The sequence below is a fragment of the Amyelois transitella genome, chromosome Z (assembly GCF_032362555.1).
Source record: "Amyelois transitella isolate CPQ chromosome Z, ilAmyTran1.1, whole genome shotgun sequence".
NCBI classification, from domain to species: Eukaryota; Metazoa; Arthropoda; class Insecta; order Lepidoptera; family Pyralidae; genus Amyelois; species Amyelois transitella.
The window spans coordinates 5,791,733-5,810,677 of record NC_083535.1 but is presented as its reverse complement, the minus strand read 5'-3'; the positions used below and the strand labels follow the sequence as shown (position 1 = coordinate 5,810,677).

At 34.3% G+C, this 18,945-nt stretch overlaps 3 protein-coding genes across 5 annotated transcripts in view; 1 reads left to right on the top strand and 2 right to left on the bottom strand.

Moving 5' to 3' along the window:
- The first annotated feature begins 594 nt into the window (after nt 1–594).
- On the top strand, nt 595–4,200 carry LOC106133908 (prostaglandin E synthase 2). The gene is made up of 5 exons (XM_013333765.2): nt 595–1,051; nt 2,117–2,326; nt 2,565–2,767; nt 3,077–3,289; nt 3,591–4,200. Exons 1-5 carry the CDS (start codon nt 776–778, stop codon nt 3,859–3,861), a joined length of 1,173 nt encoding a protein of 390 aa, XP_013189219.1. The 5' UTR covers nt 595–775; the 3' UTR covers nt 3,862–4,200.
- On the bottom strand, nt 4,191–10,043 carry LOC106133907 (uncharacterized). The gene is made up of 7 exons (XM_013333764.2): nt 9,129–10,043; nt 8,529–8,681; nt 8,028–8,158; nt 7,360–7,615; nt 6,882–7,066; nt 6,425–6,623; nt 4,191–4,830 (listed from the first exon to the last, which is right to left on the bottom strand). Exons 1-7 carry the CDS (start codon nt 9,280–9,282, stop codon nt 4,709–4,711), a joined length of 1,200 nt encoding a protein of 399 aa, XP_013189218.1. The 5' UTR covers nt 9,283–10,043; the 3' UTR covers nt 4,191–4,708.
- Nucleotides 10,044–10,968: 925 nt separating this feature from the next.
- The window catches only part of LOC106133906 (dendritic arbor reduction protein 1), a 62,424-nt gene continuing 54,447 nt past the window's right edge, over nt 10,969–18,945 (bottom strand). For all 3 annotated transcript variants that reach the window (XM_013333763.2, XM_060953593.1, XM_060953592.1), the window contains exons 5-8: nt 18,272–18,440; nt 17,698–17,757; nt 16,980–17,218; nt 10,969–16,698 (exon numbers count right to left, since the gene is read on the bottom strand). In XM_013333763.2, the coding sequence (XP_013189217.1) occupies nt 17,028–17,218; nt 17,698–17,757; nt 18,272–18,440 (420 nt within the window). In that variant the 3' untranslated portion in view covers nt 10,969–16,698; nt 16,980–17,027. The remainder of the gene's footprint in view (nt 16,699–16,979; nt 17,219–17,697; nt 17,758–18,271; nt 18,441–18,945) is intronic.

Genomic DNA, 18,945 nt, shown 5'->3' with positions numbered 1-18,945 from the left:
TAGTAACTTGTCACTATATGAATCTCAATTCGTTTATATGGCCATGGTTGGCTATGTCTACCCCGTGAGGGAGAAAGATGTTATCGTATTTGTAGGTATATAATAATATTCAATGTTGTATAAAACTTACCGTTTGTTTTGTGTACATTATTCAATTCATTAAGAGCATACAAGTTCGTTGTAAAATTCGAAAGCTGTGAGGGAGCAGACTAATAGTTTAATGAATGCTCACAGAAATAACTGCATAAAATCATACATCCCAACTAATATAATAATTGCGAAAGTATATTCGTTTTTATCTCTTAAATTATAAAATCTACCAAACTGAAGGAAACAGGATACTTTTCATTCTGCTAAAAACCGCGAGCTACGATTAATTTTAAGGTCATTTGTCTTTCCCTCAACAAAAAGTTATGTTTGTGGCCTCTAGTTCAATCCAAGTCCAATCAGCAGATGGTGAGTTGCTTTAGTTAGTGTACGAGTGGCACGCACCATAGACTTGCAAGATCAAATGAACGAATGAAAATTGAAGTGAAGTGGAATCATAGAGTGGAGAATATCACCATAGAGTCTATACTCGATGTATGGATAGAGGATTGAATGAATTGCAGTGCAGTGTCAAAATTGTCAAAATCGACCTGAAACTGAAATTATCGAAATAATATATAATTTCTTATTTGATTTTTCAAACAGGACCCAGTCGATTGCATTTTTGGTTTCAGTGTTGAATCGTGTTACCGGTTTTTTAGTTCTAGGATCTTAATCAAATGGAATAATGTGGCGTCCAACGTTCACTATATTGCGTAAAGTGGTTATTCCATCACTTAAAGATAAAACTAACCTGACCAGAATTTTATATTCCACCAAAAGCCGGCTCCCAAGATCAACTGCAAAATTGACTTTGGTCAGTGCCAGCGTCGGAGTCTTGCTAGGAGTTGGCTATGGCGGTTACACGCATTATAAAATAAACGCCAAGAAGAGTTCGGCGTCAGTGGAAGATTTAGCATATCCCTTTTTGAAAGAACGTCCACAGTATAAACCTCACTATAGAGTAAGCATGATTTTTTCTCTTTAAGTTATGCACCAGCTTTTATATTAGAAATTAACATTATCATTATTATAATTGAGTATATTGTATCAAAGTAAATTATGGTATTTTTCTCTTACAAATACTATTAGCGAATGTATTGTATATGTATATTCAGAAGTTAGCAACTGTATGATTGATTGTCTTTTAATTTACTATAGAAGAGTGTATTCTATCTCAATTGTATTTAAATACTATGTTTCCTGCCGACAAATGATTTTGTGCGAATTTGTATATGTTGAGAAGCTAGCAATGGTATCATTGCCAATTTTATGAACTGCATGATATTAATTTGAAGTAAACTGAAGGAAAAAAGGAAGTTCTAATGTGCCTTGTCTTGGTGTGACTGACCATTCCAATCCATCTGGATTGCATGTGTTTTTACATGAAGAAACTCCTTCTGCAACCATTTCAAGGGACTAACCTATATTGGTTCATGTTTATAATTTTCCAAATGTGCAGGTTTCCTCACAATGGAGCAGTTGCATTTTAATGTTAAAGCTAATTGTGTGTGAAAAAATGTTGAAGAGAGTGTAGTATTATGTTTCCAGGTTTAAGTTAATTTTTGTCAGTTGTTACTGGCAAAGATCAACTTCACCTTATTACATAATAAACCTTACTACATATATATAATACCTTTTTATAATAATAATAGCATTGTTTTGCTATAACAATTATAATATTCTGTAGTTGTCTTCTTATCTGTCTTGCATAAAAATTGCTTTTGGCGAGTTTGTTTTTTATTGTAAATGAACTGTTTGAATGTACCATCTGCTATAGTGTGTGGGAACTGTTTGATTGATAGTAAAATATATTTTGTATATACAAAAAAAATATATTTGATAAATTTTAACAGCATACTGAATTGTAATAGTAAACAATATTCACCTAGCCTTTATTGACTCCACCTTATAATTATAGCTCAAAGGAGCATAAAAAATCCCCCTATACTAGGATTCTTTATGGCACCTGGATGTCAAGATCAATGTTTTGTGTAATAATGTATGTATGTTTTATCAATTGTTTTAGATAGTGAATGATTCAGATACCAGTAACCTTCAGTTAGTTTTGTTTCAATACCGTACCTGCCCATTTTGCTGTAAGGTACGAGCATACCTTGACTCTCATGGTATTAGCTATGATATAGTGGAGGTGGATGCAGTCCTAAGACAGGGGATCAAATGGTCAACTTATAAGAAAGTGCCCATTATTCTGGCTAAAGTGGATGGAGGATATCAAGTAAGTACAAGGAAATGTATTTTATGATATGCAATAAAGATTTTGAATTGAATTGAATGTAAAATTGATATGCTAGTTTGGCAATTTTTGAATAAATTATTCTTGTTATATCATATTTGCCATTGCCTCCTCAGATATTGGCTTTAAAGCTTTGTAAGACTGTTAACTTATGTGTTGTGAAAGGAAATTCCAATTCCGGTTTACAGTGGGTTGTTTAACATGTTTTTTTAAATTTCAGCAACTAATGGAGAGCACTGCAATCATGTCAATATTAGAAACACATCTCCGAGATAAGTCATCACAACTGCAAGAAGTCATAAAGTTTTACCCACAAACCAAATTTATAAGCGATGATGGAAAGGAGACAACGGATATTGCGAATAAATACTTTATAATGCATAACACGGCAGTACCTGATGAGAAAGAAAGGGCTGAAGAAGCGTTAGTATTACTATATATTCTTTTATTCCGATATTTTATTGATATGATATCAGACATTCATATCAGATGTTTACCTACAAAGGTTATGGAGGTCAGATGGGTGTCGCTTCATGTACAAACCTGACTCACCCAATCTACGATACATAGGCATATCCCGGCTCCTCTCCAGAGGTGATGATGCAACCGGGACTAAAGCCAGGGCAGCCAAGAGGAATAATTACGCATTATTAAAATATTTTGACATGGGAATCGGTTTTTGACATGTAAATAGGTACTTATTACTGTTAGGTAATTTTACTACATTTGCAGGGATGAGCGTAAATGGCGTCAATGGGCTGACCGAGTTCTTGTCCACACTCTATCTCCTAACGTCTATCGAACATTTGGGGAAGCCTTGGAGACATTTAAATGGTTCGAACAAGTCGGCGGCTGGAGGCAGTCTTTCCCAGAGTGGGAATGCGCTTTGATGGTTTATGTCGGGTCTGTGGCCATGTGGATCATATCTAAGAGACTTAAAGCTAGGTAAGGAACTACTCTTTTCATGATTGTAGAAATAAGACAACTGTCAAGGTATTCTAAATTTTGTTCTTTGGTTATTTTTTCCTTTTGGTATTTTAATATTTTTTTGGTATTTGGTTCATATTATGTCAGTCGGATTGTCGTTTTATTAAATTTGTTTCTTCTTCTGAGACAAGCGCGTAAAAATGAAAAATAGCAATTTATTGGAAGGAAATAATACAATTTGCAAGACAAGTTTTCAAAAAATAATATGTACAACATTACATAGGTATTGTTGTAATAATAAATAATAATAATTTCGTAGGCATCACATCAAAGATGACGTTAGGCAGTCGCTTTACGACGCCGCCAACCAATGGACTCGGGCGATAAAGATCAAAGGCACCCGGTTCCACGGCGGCGATCACCCCAACCTAGCTGATGTCAGCGTCTACGGAGTCCTCAGCAGTATCGAGGGATGCGAAGCCTTCCAAGACCTAAGAGCCCACACTGATATAGGCACCTGGTACGACGACATTAAGAACACAATTTCTAACAAAATGGGTAAAGTTATCGCAGCTCATGCGAATGCATAAAAATTTGCATTTTGTGAACTTAAAAGCAATTTGTTATAGTACAATATATTTTTTTAAATCGTGCCTTTATAAAATAAAAGTGCACCTTCGTTTAAAATGAATTATGTCCTGTTAAAGTCAAAAAATTGTATTGAGAGTTAATGTTATTAAAATAGTTTAGGGGACCATGTCAAAGGTTCGAATGTTATTATTTAATTTGTGAAGGTTTTTTGAGTTACTATTACAAGAAATATTATGAACTGAAATGATGTTTTCTTGATTAATGACTTACTACCAAAATGGAAGTTGTATTTGGCGTAAATAGATTTTTAGTAAATAAAATGGACATGTTACTTAAAAGGTATTTAATTTCATTCAACATTATTCAAAAAGAAAACCACAATTATTTACGTGGATCATTGAAGTTCTCTTTTTAAGTTATAGATTTGATAAATAACAAAATTAATAAAAAGTTAATTACTACCTACCTATATTCTAAATGGGCCCGATGATATTGAATGTAATTATTTCAGCCGCAAATAAGAACATTTTGCACCAGTGTTGCTGAATAGGAACATACATAACATCACTTTAATGGAGTTATGGTTCTTAAAAATTAAGCTATACAAGATACTTTCAAGATAGTGCTGCTTATGTTGCTAATTCTGGTAGGTTCATAACATTACTACTAGTAAATACAAAAATGTTAACATTTTAATTACTGCCTTATGAATAATTTTGACCTTTATGTTTATACTTCAAACCTTTTATATTGAAAATAATACCGGATTAAAGTGCATATATGGAATGTTCCTTATATTACTTAACAATCCTACAATCTAGGCAAAAGTTATATTAGGTTTTCGGCTTAACAGGCAACTTGGGTGTATGTGAGTGAAAACCCTCTATTGGCCACATCGGGCGGCGTTGTGGCGGTGGCCCCCTCGTCAGCGTTTGTGACAACGTATAGCACAAATGGTTTCAGGGCAGCTGCAAAATAAAAACATTGTAAATCAATAAAATTGCACATATCAAAGTACTGGCGAAGATACTTAGCTTGATAGTATAAAATCAATTGTTCTAAGACCTAATAATTCTTTCGCTGTTTTATCCCGCCCTGTACAATTTATAAGCTTCCTTTCATTTTATTTCTAAATATGAAAATCTTGGAAGGCCTATCTGAAACACAAAAGAAGAAATTTAATGCTAACCAATTGATATATCAAGCAGTATGACTGATCATCACACTAAACTCTTCAGAGTAGTGACTGACACTGATGATTGTCACAAAATCCAACAGGATCTAGATTCTCTTGTAAAATATTGCGATGAAAATCAACTTTTCCTTAATAGTGAAAAATGTCAAATCATCACATATACTCGTAAGAAAAAGTGCATTAAGTTTAATTACCTTATTAATAATAACTTGGTCACAAGAGTTGATTCAATTCGAGATCTGGGTATCATGATGGACAGCGAACTATCTTTTAAACGTCACTACGATTATATTACGCGAAAAGCATTTAAAAATTTAGGGTTTATTAACAGGGTTACCAAGCCTTTCAAAAATAGTAATACTTTAAAAATTTTATACTTTAGTTTCGTCAGATCTATTTTGGACTTTGGTTGTAATGTTTGGAACCCTTTTTATCAAGATGATATTAACGTAATCGAAAAAGTGCAAAAGAAATTTCTAAAAATGCTCAATTATCGGAACAACATAACAAACCTTTCATATGACGACTCTCTTGGTTACTATAAAATCCTCTCGCTTCAGAACCGCAGGACCCAATTCGACATAGCACTTTTGCATAAAATAATTAATAGCCTTATTGACTCCCCTACACTACTATCAAAAATTAACTTCCTAACCAAAGCTCGACTTCCGCTTCGCTCCTCTCGCAAACTTAACATTTTAGTACCACCTCAGTTTCGCGGGAATTATACTCGAAATAACTTTTTTCATCGCTGCATTGTAAATTATAACAAATTTTTCTCAGACATAGACATATTTTCCTGTTCTCTGTTGTCCACTAAAAACAAAGTGTGTACAAAATTTATCTTGAAACAGATTTCTTAATATTGTTTTCGGTTTTATTTTTTATTTTTATACTCTTTACGATTTTTGTGTAATGCTAATTGTATGCATGCATCCCGTTACATACTTTTAATTTAAATAACACAAAGTTCGTTAACACGCGTAGTTTTAAGTTATTATAATTCATATAATATTTACTTAATCGGCACTGTTTGGTCTATAATACTGTATACTGTTCTATAAGATATTTTATTTTGTACTTATGACTGTTTGTGCCAAAATAAATGAAAAAAAAAAAAAAAAAATCATACTGCTTGATATATCAATTGACTTAATTTGTTTTACCTTAGATGTCCTCATTTTGGGTTAGCATAAATTTTTTTCTTTTGTGTTAATTTATCACAATAAATCATCACTTATTTGCGTTATGTTTGCAAACGGTGAAGAGGTATTGGAGGAACAAATAAAAGAATTCGATTCAATCGTACTTAAAAATGACATATTTTATTTTAATTCTGCAATAAAAAGTTATTCATTCGTACTTACTCTGAATGGGAACGAATCCAATGCCGCAGAATCTATCTGTGCCGACTCCTACCCCCGTAGCGGTGACCGTAGGGTTCGGTATGACCACGAAGTCAGTGGTGCAAGCCCCGTCGTTGGCGGCACCCAGGTTGGTGCCCAGTACGGTGTTGTCGGCCCCCTCCACGTCGCCCGTTACGGTGAACGAGTACATGTCTCCTGTCTGCAGCAATTTGATAACATGGTTAGTATCGTGTTTTCACAAAAATATAAGAATATTCACTCTCGTGTTGCTGTAGTAAAAATGGTAACGAGTCCTTTCTTTAATTTTCTTTACAAAATCGCTTTGCTGTCCCTTTGTTTTGTATTATTTACTTCCTATTTTGGAGGGACTGCAGTTGCAATTTAGCAAATGCTATCACTTGATCTGATGTACAAATAAGCTAAACAAAAAGTCTTGTCTTCATAAAAATATACATACTTGAGCATACTGTATGCCACAGTAGCCGGCTTCCATTCTGATACAAATGCCGTAGTTCATGTTGGCGATCTGCCGCGTGCCGGTGACGAGGGAGGCGCTGAGCTGCGTGTTGGCCGCCGTGCCGTAGTTGAAACTGTTGATAGTGCCGGTGGTGCCTGTGTAGTACTGTAGGCAACCGTTTGGAGCTGGGGAAATAGAGTATAGATGACAAAATATTTGTTTGGGACAGCCAGGTGATACATATTTGGCCGTAACGACGACAAGAGTAGATGGTGTTATTATTATATTGAGTAATGACTGACTCAAAATTCAGCCTCAAATTACAAGTTGATGGGTATCGCTTTTCCTGAATGTTAATGTCAATATTTTGTCTGTGACCAATTTTATCAATATTAAAATAACCTCACAATATAATAAGTTGTATTAAACACATCAATATTAGATTTTGATTTTAAAATGAGCTTGTATATCAAATTACCAATTCCAGGGCAGTCACAGCCCAGTTGTATCAGCTTGAGGTTCCACCTTCTAGAGAAGGTGGTCGCCAATGTGGCAGTTATCGTGATGGTGATCGCTGTATTCCCGTTGAAGTCGACGAAAATAGTCTGGCCGGTGAGGTCCCCGCAGAGGGTCGGCACTATGGTGTTGCCGCCGGTGACCGTTATGGAGTCCGTGACGCAGTTTCCGTCGCCGTCGGGCTGCGCCAGGACTAGGTCCGTGAAGTCTATTCGGAGCTGTGAATCGTATGTCTTGTTTGTGTATTATGATCAGAGAAAACTAGTTTGGAGTATCAATGGACGAAGGGTTGTTTAAATTTTTTAACAAGAGCTTTATATAGAAGTGTATTCTGCCAGAGTTTGAATCTTACTGCGATCAAACTTTATTTCAATACCTTTGCCGATAATCTTATCTAATATATGGAAACATCGTGATGTATCACTATATTCCGAAGCTGGGTCAGATCACGAATCACCTGACATTCCTACTCTGAATCGTGGTACCCATGCAAATGTGAGAGGAGACTCTTCCCCTTCACTCTGAACCAGGTTCCTTCCCAGCGGGGATAGTTTCAAAACTCTCTGATTATAACGCATTTAGGTATATTAGAAAACTGCTTGACTTTTGGCAAGTGTATTCCAAGTTTACCTGGCAAATGGCGTTGTTACACCGGTTGACTATGATGCTGCAGGCGGCTCCGCCGGCGTACGCGGCAGGGTAACCAGGGCTCGTGAAGTACGTGTTGTTCACATTGGTGGAGCTGCCGCAAGACCTCGTCACTGCATTTGTATTTGTAGTATGTAAAATTGCAAAGGGTTACGAGCGACCAATTTATGTCTAGTAGTTTTACTATGTGATGAACTCATTTGTGATACCATCACAAAGGAATAAAATATATTTGATGTAGGTACCGTGTGTGCGAGTTGCGCTATATTCACATTGTGTTGATAGGACATTATTAAACATCTTGTTGAAGGGTTACTTTCATTGTTGCATCATAGTTCTTCGTCACCTTTTCCTATCCTTTACTTGGGGTCGCTCAGTATGTATGTTTCTACCAATTTGTATTGTGCTAATCATGGTTCAAATTGGTTGACCTTTCACACCCAGTTCTTATAAAACTTTAAGAAAATTACAGATGTTACTTACCCACACAGCACCTGCCTCTCCTGGACGCGCAGTTTCCTGTGATAGTCCCGTTCAGATTGTTGCATTCCCGGCGCGCGAGACATGTCCCGTTGAATGCGTTGCTGGTCGAACAGTCCGTGTTCGCGAACCGAACGATACTCACGAACGGAAACACTGCAAAATAATAACTATCGCTCATTAGCACTTACAGGCCTCATTAGGCCGAACCCTCTCGATGTCGTAAAAAACTTGAGCTGAAACCGAATGGAACCGCGATTGTATTGAAATATTTTTACCGCTTTGTAATAGAGAAAATAATTTAGTAGATTAGATTGAAACTAAAAGTATAAATCAACATAGTTACGAGTATGTTAAAACAATGATGTTTTAAGAGAAAAAATAAAACCAAAGAAGTTCCCTGGGATTAGCGATATATGCGATTATAAAGGCGACCAATGCGATCTAATATCGAAAATGTATTATATTTTCTTGTTATAGTAGAACATACAAATTTCTATGTGCTAGACAACTTGATAATTAGCTAACTTCATAATTAGGTCAAATAATTCGCAAAGCAATATAGTTATCTAAATCAAAATACATGCAAAACAAAATACTCACGTATTTTCCCTTTCCTGTCGTTGTGGTCCAAAAGGTCATCATCAAATTCGTTTGAGTACAAATCTACGTGATTTAGATACTCATCAACCCCCACGGAATAGGCAGCTACTGTTGCTATAAACGCTATGGTGATGATCCACAAAGTGCGAGCCATGATTGAACTGCTTTTAATTTATGTATCAGTACATTTTCATCCTCTATTGCGTAGTTCAAAGTTCTTAAAATCACTAGAATCAATGTCCTTTTTAACCGTCTTAAAAAGGAGGATGCTTTTCTTTTCCACTGCCTTATATGCTTTTAAGAATTATTCTATAAAAAGGAATAGAATCACAATAGAATTGACGGTTGTGTACGCAAGTTAAAGTAAATAAAATCTTGTCGTGAAACACAGCAAATTCCGTACAGACTTTCCCCGAAATGAGAGTAATCGTGTGTGCAGGTTATATATGAAGTGGGTGATAACGGTGCTCTATTTGTTCTGGTTGTTAGGGATGTTACCGTTTTCTAGTTAGCACCCGCGCAGGCGACGACGACTCGTCACTGAGACGTATTGAGCGGTCCTTGGATCATTTGTGTGCATAGAAATAACTAGCTGTTGACCCCGACTTTGCTCGCCGTATAAGTTTACTGAAATTTCAGTACTTAAAAACAGACTCCTATAGTATATACAATACCAGAATAAGGTTGGACCCAGACCCAGCCTAATCACATTTATGAATTCTGTTTAGGTACCCTATATTTTTTTTAAACTTTATGCACATAAAATGTACAACGGGTGGGCTTAATGCATTCTCTGCCGACCGACCCTTTGGACCATATGGATTCCCGGTTTGGACACTATTATCCTCCAAATAGATTTTTTGCCAAAAGGTATATTATAAGTACAGACCTCGACCAGTTAAGTTTTATTATAGGTTTAAGTATGTATAGAAAACGTAAAGGTATAAGAATTGAGATGCAATTTAAAAACGTTACGGATGTCACCACTACCGCGGCACGACTTTGTCTAGATTACTTTTTAGAGATGAACAAGCAGCTCTATTGAGACTAAGCTAGTTTTTTTACAGGTTTCACTAGCTTTAGCCCGCGGCTCCGTCCACCTGAAAAGTAGGTACATATTGTCCTTCTCCGTACTCCACACTATATGCAAAATATCAATCAAAATATCATGCTTAGTTCGATTCAGTGGTTTTCACGTGAAAAAGGACTCACTAACACACGTTCACATAATTTATTTTATTGGTAAGGATGGATTACTCCGATTTTTATATTTATATGGTCTACATTTCTCCAAGATATAAGACCATCGTACCGAAGTACTACACTTCCGGGGAAAAATAGGTTACTTTTATTTACGGAAATTCCATGGAAGCCTCGGGTAAAATTAACAATAAATTTAGCGGTCTTTATTACCGCAACGTGACATACTTACATAATACTAAGAATATGTTTTAAAATTTATATACTATTATCAGTACTATTACTATAAAACGCTTTGTAACTGTGCAACATATTTTTCATATTTGGCGCATATGTACTCTCAAATATTCCTGTTGTCGAATTGTAAAGTTTTTTATTAAGAATAATTTTCTTTGCGAAAAACTAACACTTGGCTAGAATGAAACATGTCCCGGGCTTGGCCCTGATGTGTGGGTGGGGAAAGACAATTCGGTCAATTGTTACCCGAATACAAGGTGTTATCTTTAATAATTTTCTAAAGTGGACGAAAGATCCAATAATGGTTCTTTATAATGGATTTTAGTGGGCGTAGGATTTGAAGACAGTTAGGTTTTCACTTCTGCTGTGTTCACTTGGGAAAATTGAAAATAAGAATACGATATACATGTGACTAAATTTAATTTGTTCTGAAATGTGAAAGTTGCATAAACGTAAATATGTAGGTAATAGTAATGTCTAGTGGCATTTTACAGAAGCTCAAAATCACAAACGAGAACTATGGAATCTTAAACAGAATTTTACGCACTTATCTAATAAATTATTATATTTTATGCGTGTTTATGTGTTCAATATAAAGATTATTTAATTTGTATTTCTCATATCTCCAAACCGTTAAGCTACCCGATGTTTTATTATTTGTTGAATTAACGTAAAGATCATTTTGACAACAGGCTAGTGATGAACATCAATGATATTTTATTAAACGTGAATTTACTTTGTATCACTTGATTTAGTTTTACCCTATTTTCAGCATAATATAGTTTGCATTCATTTTGTTTGCATCATGGCATTCGGACTAACATATAAGACAAATATTATTTAGAATCTATGATTTGCAATCTCTCTGCGAAGAGTATTGGATCTGTTGACTTCAGTTAAGGTCAGGCAATAACCGTAAATAACCTTTTACTGTTATTACCAGATCTTCCCGCGCCGGTACTAAATTGTGATCTCTGTGGCCTGGACGAAGGGAACTTGATCATAGTAATACCAACTAATATCTTAATTGTAAGTTTTTTGATTGTGAACAAACGGTATGAAAACAATTTTTATCACTGCAAGCATTCATGCATTCAAAAACAATTTGTTGGATAATTAATTTGTGTTTAAGACTGATTTGATCCAAACTCGTAACAAAATTTAAAGGTAACTTTAGGGTTTGAACTTATGGCACAGTGAATTATGGGATTATATTTATTTGTCAAAATATAGAAGTCTTTGGAAACTTCCGAACCAAGCCGTTATTTATGGTTGATAGATAATTCAGAAGTAATTATTGCATACGATATAATTCAAAGATATATATGTATGTTCGTTCATTTCTAGATTGGTCTCTGGATATACGAGTACATATATCGTTTGATTCCAAGCTTTGTAAAACTATAGCTGTACAGTTTAAATTTTCAAGAAAAAAACAACTTTAATGTACAATAAATAAAGGCGATACAATAAACTATTGGCAGGCAGTATAACATAAATCACGTAAACAAAAATAAAATCTATGACATTGCAATAATAATACAAAATGTTAGTAACACAATCAAATCACACTTCTGGCAACTCCCTAATATTACAATAAACACAAGTTTCATACCTATTTCATCAAAATATATATCTCAAGTTTTTACACTTAACTATACATAGGTACACAAGTAAAATGTATAAAAAGAATTTATAAATTGTCATTGGTAATAAATTATTTGTGACTTAGTCAACATACTTAACCAGGTACTTCAGTACCGTTACGTGAAATTCTACAAACAATAATAAAATTAAAAAATGAAATAAGTACAAGGAATAAGCAAGAAAGGGAAAATGAGGTACCTACAATACAATACGTTCCTCTTAGTCCGGACATTGACGTCTGCGGCTGTGAGTTCTGCAGATGTTCGGCGTATAATCTGAATAAATTCAGTGTGCCTTACTCATTCATTACCTTTTTCACTTTATACATATTTTGGTTAAGGATCAAGTTAATCTTTGTCAACACCTTCTGAGGGCTACCGTTTTTGGGGTTAACCAGTTGGCGCCACTGTCAACAAAGGTTCTGATAAATAGATGTTTTCAAAGTTTATTTATAAGTTTGGCAAAACCACACACAATCAAATAACCTAACATCGCACAATTGAAGTATTCAATATTTATTTCTTATTTTTTTTACAAAATTCAATAGTACACAATTTTATCTCAATTTTGTAGTTTCAAAGCCCATTACAGATGAACTCAGATTGGTCATTATTAATTAGTTAATTATATTGGATACGAATATTGAAATTATAATTGATTTTAATGCGTTAATATTAAATCTTATACATTTTGTATAAAATGTTACAATTAGAAGATCCCACATTATACTAGCGCGCCTCGGCTTACTTACGCGGTAACTCTTATTTGTTTAGATGTAAAATAAAGGTTGAAATGTCTTTTACAGTAAAAATAACTTTCTTTTATATTTAAGGGTATGAACAAAAGTTATTAAAAAAGGTAAAAAGTAAAAAGGGTCAGGTCAAAAGTACCCGAAACCGCCGAGCTTGCATGAAGAGAGTTATGAATGTGGATGAAGCAAAGGAAATATGCAGAGATCGTGGCAAGTGGAAAGAGGTAGTCTCTGCCTACCCCTCCGGGAAAGAGGCGTGATTTTATGTATGTATGTACAAAAGTAATTCGTTACATAATTATGTTCATATGCAACATACGAACATATGTAATGAATAAAAGAAGAAAAATAATGAACACATGTGTGTTCATTATTTTTCTTCATGGCTATAAATAATTTACAAAGGTATTTTCAACAAAAAGTCGTATCAAGATTACGACTGGTAAATGAAGGTATAAAGCAGTTTCACAGCAGCAAACGCGGACCGTATACTCGTTTTAATACAAAGGCGCTTATTACTACGGCCATTTCGTAAAACTAATTAAATAAAAATATGGCATCTACAGACACGTTATGGCAATTATTCAGTTTTACGAACCTTTATCGTTCGGCACATCCCCTTGTGTTGCATCACTGACCATACCTAAAGCCATAGAAATCCTAATTTATAAATATTTTTCTGGTTTCTATGGTCTTCACTGTAAAGACGTCAAAATGTTAAGAGAGCGCAGAAAATGTATCTTCAAAGCCTGAGCGAAGTTGAGCAGTGTCAAGTTTATAATACCTTTGTTCAAAATTGTAAGAGTAATTCTAAGTGTGTGAAAGTAAAAGTAAATTTCTTGAACTTTATCTAAACGTATTTTAACAATACCTATATACCTATTTGTGGTGACACATGAACTTGCTTCTTGACTCGACTTTATTAGAAGGTATGATTAATTATTTGGAATGATGTCCAACTAAATGGAGAATATACGATTGATAATCATCCTTTATCATGATTTTTGTGATTAGGAATGATTATATATGTATATAAATAGTTTTTTTTTTACTTTTTTGTGTAAGAGGATGTACCAGCATTCACTCGTTCCTAATAAAATATAAGAAATCTAGCACATAAACATTTTGGCTTAAACTCATATCTTCTTCAATTATAATTATTTAAGTACGTAGATAAGTATTTCAAAATATTAAATGCAAGAGAGAGTGGCAAGACTGAATACACTAAACGAATCTACTAAGATATATGCAAAGATGTTTTGACGCTTGTGTATTTGCAAGTATGATAGTATACTTAAAATATTCAAGTTAAAAAAAATTTGTTAACACACAAATAAATTATTGAAGTGGCCTAAAGTGTAATTAAGGAGAAATTAATGGCGAAATACTGTTTGCATACATAATATATTAAGTACACTCTGAGTACCTAAGCCCTAAAATATTTTCACAGATTTTCTTAATTACGAAAAACAATTTTGTAGTTAAAATTACATGTGAAAAGACGGTGAAACCTTGTTTTAGAATTTTTCTCTTTAATTATTTATTTTAAAATTACTTTTGTTGACAAGGAAATTCAAGGTTAAGAAAAATTACTGTTTACTGAGTCGTTCTACTGATGTGTAGAAAACTTTAAGTGTACTTTTACATAGCAAGAGCAGATAACTTACAGTAGGCGACACAACTCTAGTGACTATTCATGATGGCAATACGTTCTTATGATCAATGACGATTAATAATATTTATATAATATAAAGCATGATCACATTGCTGTCTCACCTGGAAACCAAGTTAAATTGTTTTATGATTATAAAAGTGTGTATTGGTACGTAGGCGATAATGGCAAGCTTGTATGATATTTATTACGCTATAATTAACAACTTCTCGCAAGGCACTATGGTGGAGCCATATTAGTTTCGCTGGACGGAGGCAATAAGGCTGAATCGCATTTAGTAATCCTAAATCTTCTTGAAAGAGTTCATTATTTTTAAACTTATTATATATTCTACAATAGTTAATGCACATTGAATACATTTGCATCATATATCAAGCAATTTCGATATAGTGAAAATACAAAGATCAGCTAAGCTTATATGCGTTATTTCGGAATTACAACAACTGTAGTATATCGAGACTAGAAAGTGTATATTTTGCGTTTGCGGACAAAACGACCTGCAGGTCTTCTACTTATAAATATTTTTTTTATGTTATCAATTCTATTTTGCAAAAAGATGTGCACATAATATTAAAAAATTAATTTAGAGCAGCAGAGTCGTAACATCCGCACACAATTCCTAGACTAATATCTATCGACTAATATATTATAATCATTACTCATTATTTATGTATAACTTATATCTTGGATATTCCTTGCTCTCATACCTTATAACTTACAATAAATTAACATCATATTTTAAAATACTTACAGCTTACGAGAGCTTTCTGCTGACACCGTTACTAATTAATGTGAGCAATTTCTAAGTGTCGCTTATTAAAGAAAAATAAATGAACAAAAACATATGACCGATATGTGTTGACGTTACTAAGTTTTATTTAAGTAGGTATTTTTTAATGTAACAATGTGTAAACAATTACAAGATTTGTATTTTTAAATATATTTTAGAAGTTTTTTGTTACTTAACAGCAAAGAAAAGCATAACAGAAACAAACAAAAATAATCATGCAATTATATGTACTGTACGCCGAATCGTTCTCACTACCCCACAAAATTATAATGTTTACAAAAAGTAAACATTAAAAGGAATTTATGAGTGTTTGATTTTCAGCGAGAGTATTTTTCTGACGGGTTCACAGTTCTGCGCAAGTTTGCTATTCACTTTATAAATACGAGTACAACAGACATACGGTACAATTTCTAGGACTCAAATACGGATCGACGGTTTTATTTTGATCCTATAGCTTAAGAACGCCTTTTATTAAAACTTGATCCTAACTAACTAAATGTCATTCTTCATCTTTATCAATGTCTTTGTTCTTCATCAATAATATAGGACTGATTTTTTATCGTTTATATATGCACTCCTTCATGTTGATATGTATGTGTGCACAATATATACGTCTAAATTTAAATAGCACGGTGCAGCAAACTTCTCATCATACTTATATTTGTGATTCAATATACATAAAAAATTAATATTATCCAATATAAATAAGATAGTTTGGATTACATAATAAGAGTAGACGACGTTCGGTTCTAGCAATTTAAGGTAATGTATAAAGCAATTTTCTTGGTAATGCTGTTCAATATTGTACATAATATATTTTTTTAATAAGAAATCTCATTACTATAATTACTGCAGATTAGTGCTTGTGTTCACGCACGTTTTCTACCAAAATACTTAATTAAATACGTTTATAAATACGAAATAGTCCGAGAGCATGTCAAATGTATATTATTTACAAAGCTTAACATAATTTTGTATCTCATTTTTAAGTAGAATTAACACATGGATTTTTGGAAATTTAACAATACAGACTGAATAAATTGTCTGTAGGTCAATAAAAGTACTTATTCGATTAGATTCAAAGGTAAATAACTTAACTATACAATCGGCGAACGTGTTTGTTTGTCTGTTCGCTTGCTTGTAAGGACGCAGACAGCCGCGACAGGTTCCCTGTTAGAGGCACGTGGCTTGCCGGTCACAGCGCACCGTAAAAAGTGTCCATTAGGTTTGTGTCCAGATCACACTCCATGAAGATGCTTTCACTGCATTCTTCCTGAAATATTAATTAAAATCGAGATTTCAGATACACTTTAACATTCTTAGCTTGGATCTAATATCCAGATTTTTGATCCCGTCTGATCCGAAACATTTGCAAGGGAACGTAATCTATATTGGATCATGACTCCATTTCACTGTATGTGCAGGTTTCCTTACTATTCCTCACCACAACAGCGTCGGTTGACCAAATGTATGTTCTTTGGTAATTTTTGATCAGAAATATATCTCTAAAATCGACGCTAGTAAATGAAGTTAAAAAGAATCATAACTACATACCTGAGTGGACTGCGACGCGGGCGGCTGCTCGCCACCCCGTCTCGCGTGTCATTTGGACGTCTTGGGCAAATGCCGCTTCATATGCAGCGCGAGGTGGTCCGACCTGGCGAACGAGCGCTCGCACACCGCGCACTTGAACGGCTTGGCGCCCGTGTGCTTGCGGTAGTGGCGAGTCAGCTCGTCCGAGCGGGCGAACCGCCACTCGCACTCGGGCCACTGACATGTGTAAGGTTTCTCGCCTATTGAATAGAGCATTTTAGTTTTCAACTGGTTTTTTGGTATGCTAACAAATGATGTGTAACTAATGTAAAGAAAACAAACGGTTGAATTATCTGGAATCATTCTCTATTTGGGAGCTGGAGTTAGAGGACTAACGAACAGAAAATAAGCAGTAATTGTTCTAATCAGAAATTTTACGCCTATGTTTGGCGTTGCTTTGTAATCAGAAATTACAACATGAAATGAATTACTGCACCGAAACGTTTTTAAGATCATTATACGGAGGCTAGACACAACACAAACGATAACGTCAACAATACAAAAAGAATTCGCATGTGCCATATTTTCCAGGCAACATTCGCTTTAGCTTAATCAAGTAATTATTCAAATTATTTCTACTTTATATGTTTAACACTGTTAATATATCTTACTTCTAAACAAAAGATATACTTAATAAGAATAAGAATATATAATAAAGAATAATTAAAAATATATTTACCTGTATGTATTCTCTGATGCGCCTTGAGATGTGAACTTTTTGTGTAAACTTTCGTACACCCTGCGAAATAAAAATATTATTCAAACTGTTTCAATCAAACCTTGAGATTGCAATATAATTCCGAAGTTACTTTTTAAAATAAAACTTCCTTTAGATGATTTTGGTCTACGCTCTAAATATAATTATATTACTATTGAATTATTAAGCGTGTAACATGAAAAACAAATCGTAGCTTCGTAGCAACGTCGTAGCTTCATACGAAAGACATCTACGCTCGCGCCACGAAAAGAAATAACTATCTACATTCTGCTTCTGTCTTAACAACCGATTATGCACCAAGCATGTACTGAGTTCATATTTATTATTTAATCTTAATTTTATTATTCTTATTTAATCATCCCGATGGATTATGATACTACATTAGAAATAATAATATTCATTTATTCTAAGAATCTCAAACAAACACTACATTATTTAACTATAGCAATACAAAAAGCAGTAGCTGTAATTTTATTACCATCAGTATGATATTTTGTCATGAAATAAAATATTTAGGTTTTTCTATACTAGTCACCTATAAAATCGCAGTGGTGCACCCTTCTCTTCTCAAGTTCTGGGTTGTTCCGTCGATTGTATTTCCCCTGCGGGGGTGAGGCCAGCCGCGAGTGCGGGGCGGGGGTGAGGTGCTGTGGACCCTGCGCCTGCGCCGGCGGCGGCTGGCCCATGTGTAGAGGTTGCATGGACTGTAATAAAGTAGGATTTCTATTAGATAAAAAGTTAAATTAATGATAGATATTCGGGCTCAATTTTCGATAGGGAAAAGTATATAACAGGTTATCGTTAGTTTTTCATCAGTTAGGGCATCTCTTCTGCCAGCCGGCTTTTTTTCGAAAGTCTTTCCTCAAGAGCTAAGCCGTTGCTGATAACATAAAAATATTTGAATTCCTCACCTGTATGTAATTATGAGCTCAAGATCTAAACTCTAAACATTTTTATCCTAGGTGAGTGTCAGATCTATAATAGATATCATCTATTCTGGGAGCTTACAACTGCAACTGTGTGCGATTCAAGACGACGACAATCATGGTTGTAGTTGTAAGGGCAATTTAGTATTTCTATTGCCTTATTTATTCCGAGACTATACCCAGCAATGCATAATGAAGTACAGTTAAAGATGTTGAAAAATATAAATTAAATCTTCTCACCTATGCATAATAATGAGCTTGGGTCCAGGATGAGGCCAGGAAA

Coding starts and splice junctions, on each gene's coding strand:
- LOC106133908 (XM_013333765.2), top strand. CDS start 776: ATGTGGCGTCCAACGTTCACTATATTGCGTAAAGTGGTTATTCCATCA. Junction 2,327..2,564: donor AAGTGGATGGAGGATATCAA/GTAAGTACAAGG, acceptor TTTAAATTTCAG/CAACTAATGGAGAGCACTGC. Junction 3,290..3,590: donor TCTAAGAGACTTAAAGCTAG/GTAAGGAACTAC, acceptor ATAATTTCGTAG/GCATCACATCAAAGATGACG.
- LOC106133907 (XM_013333764.2), bottom strand. CDS start 9,282: ATGGCTCGCACTTTGTGGATCATCACCATAGCGTTTATAGCAACAGTA. Junction 8,682..9,128: donor CGACAGGAAAGGGAAAATAC/GTGAGTATTTTG, acceptor ATTATTTTGCAG/TGTTTCCGTTCGTGAGTATC. Junction 4,831..6,424: donor TGGATTCGTTCCCATTCAGA/GTAAGTACGAAT, acceptor TTTATTTTGCAG/CTGCCCTGAAACCATTTGTG.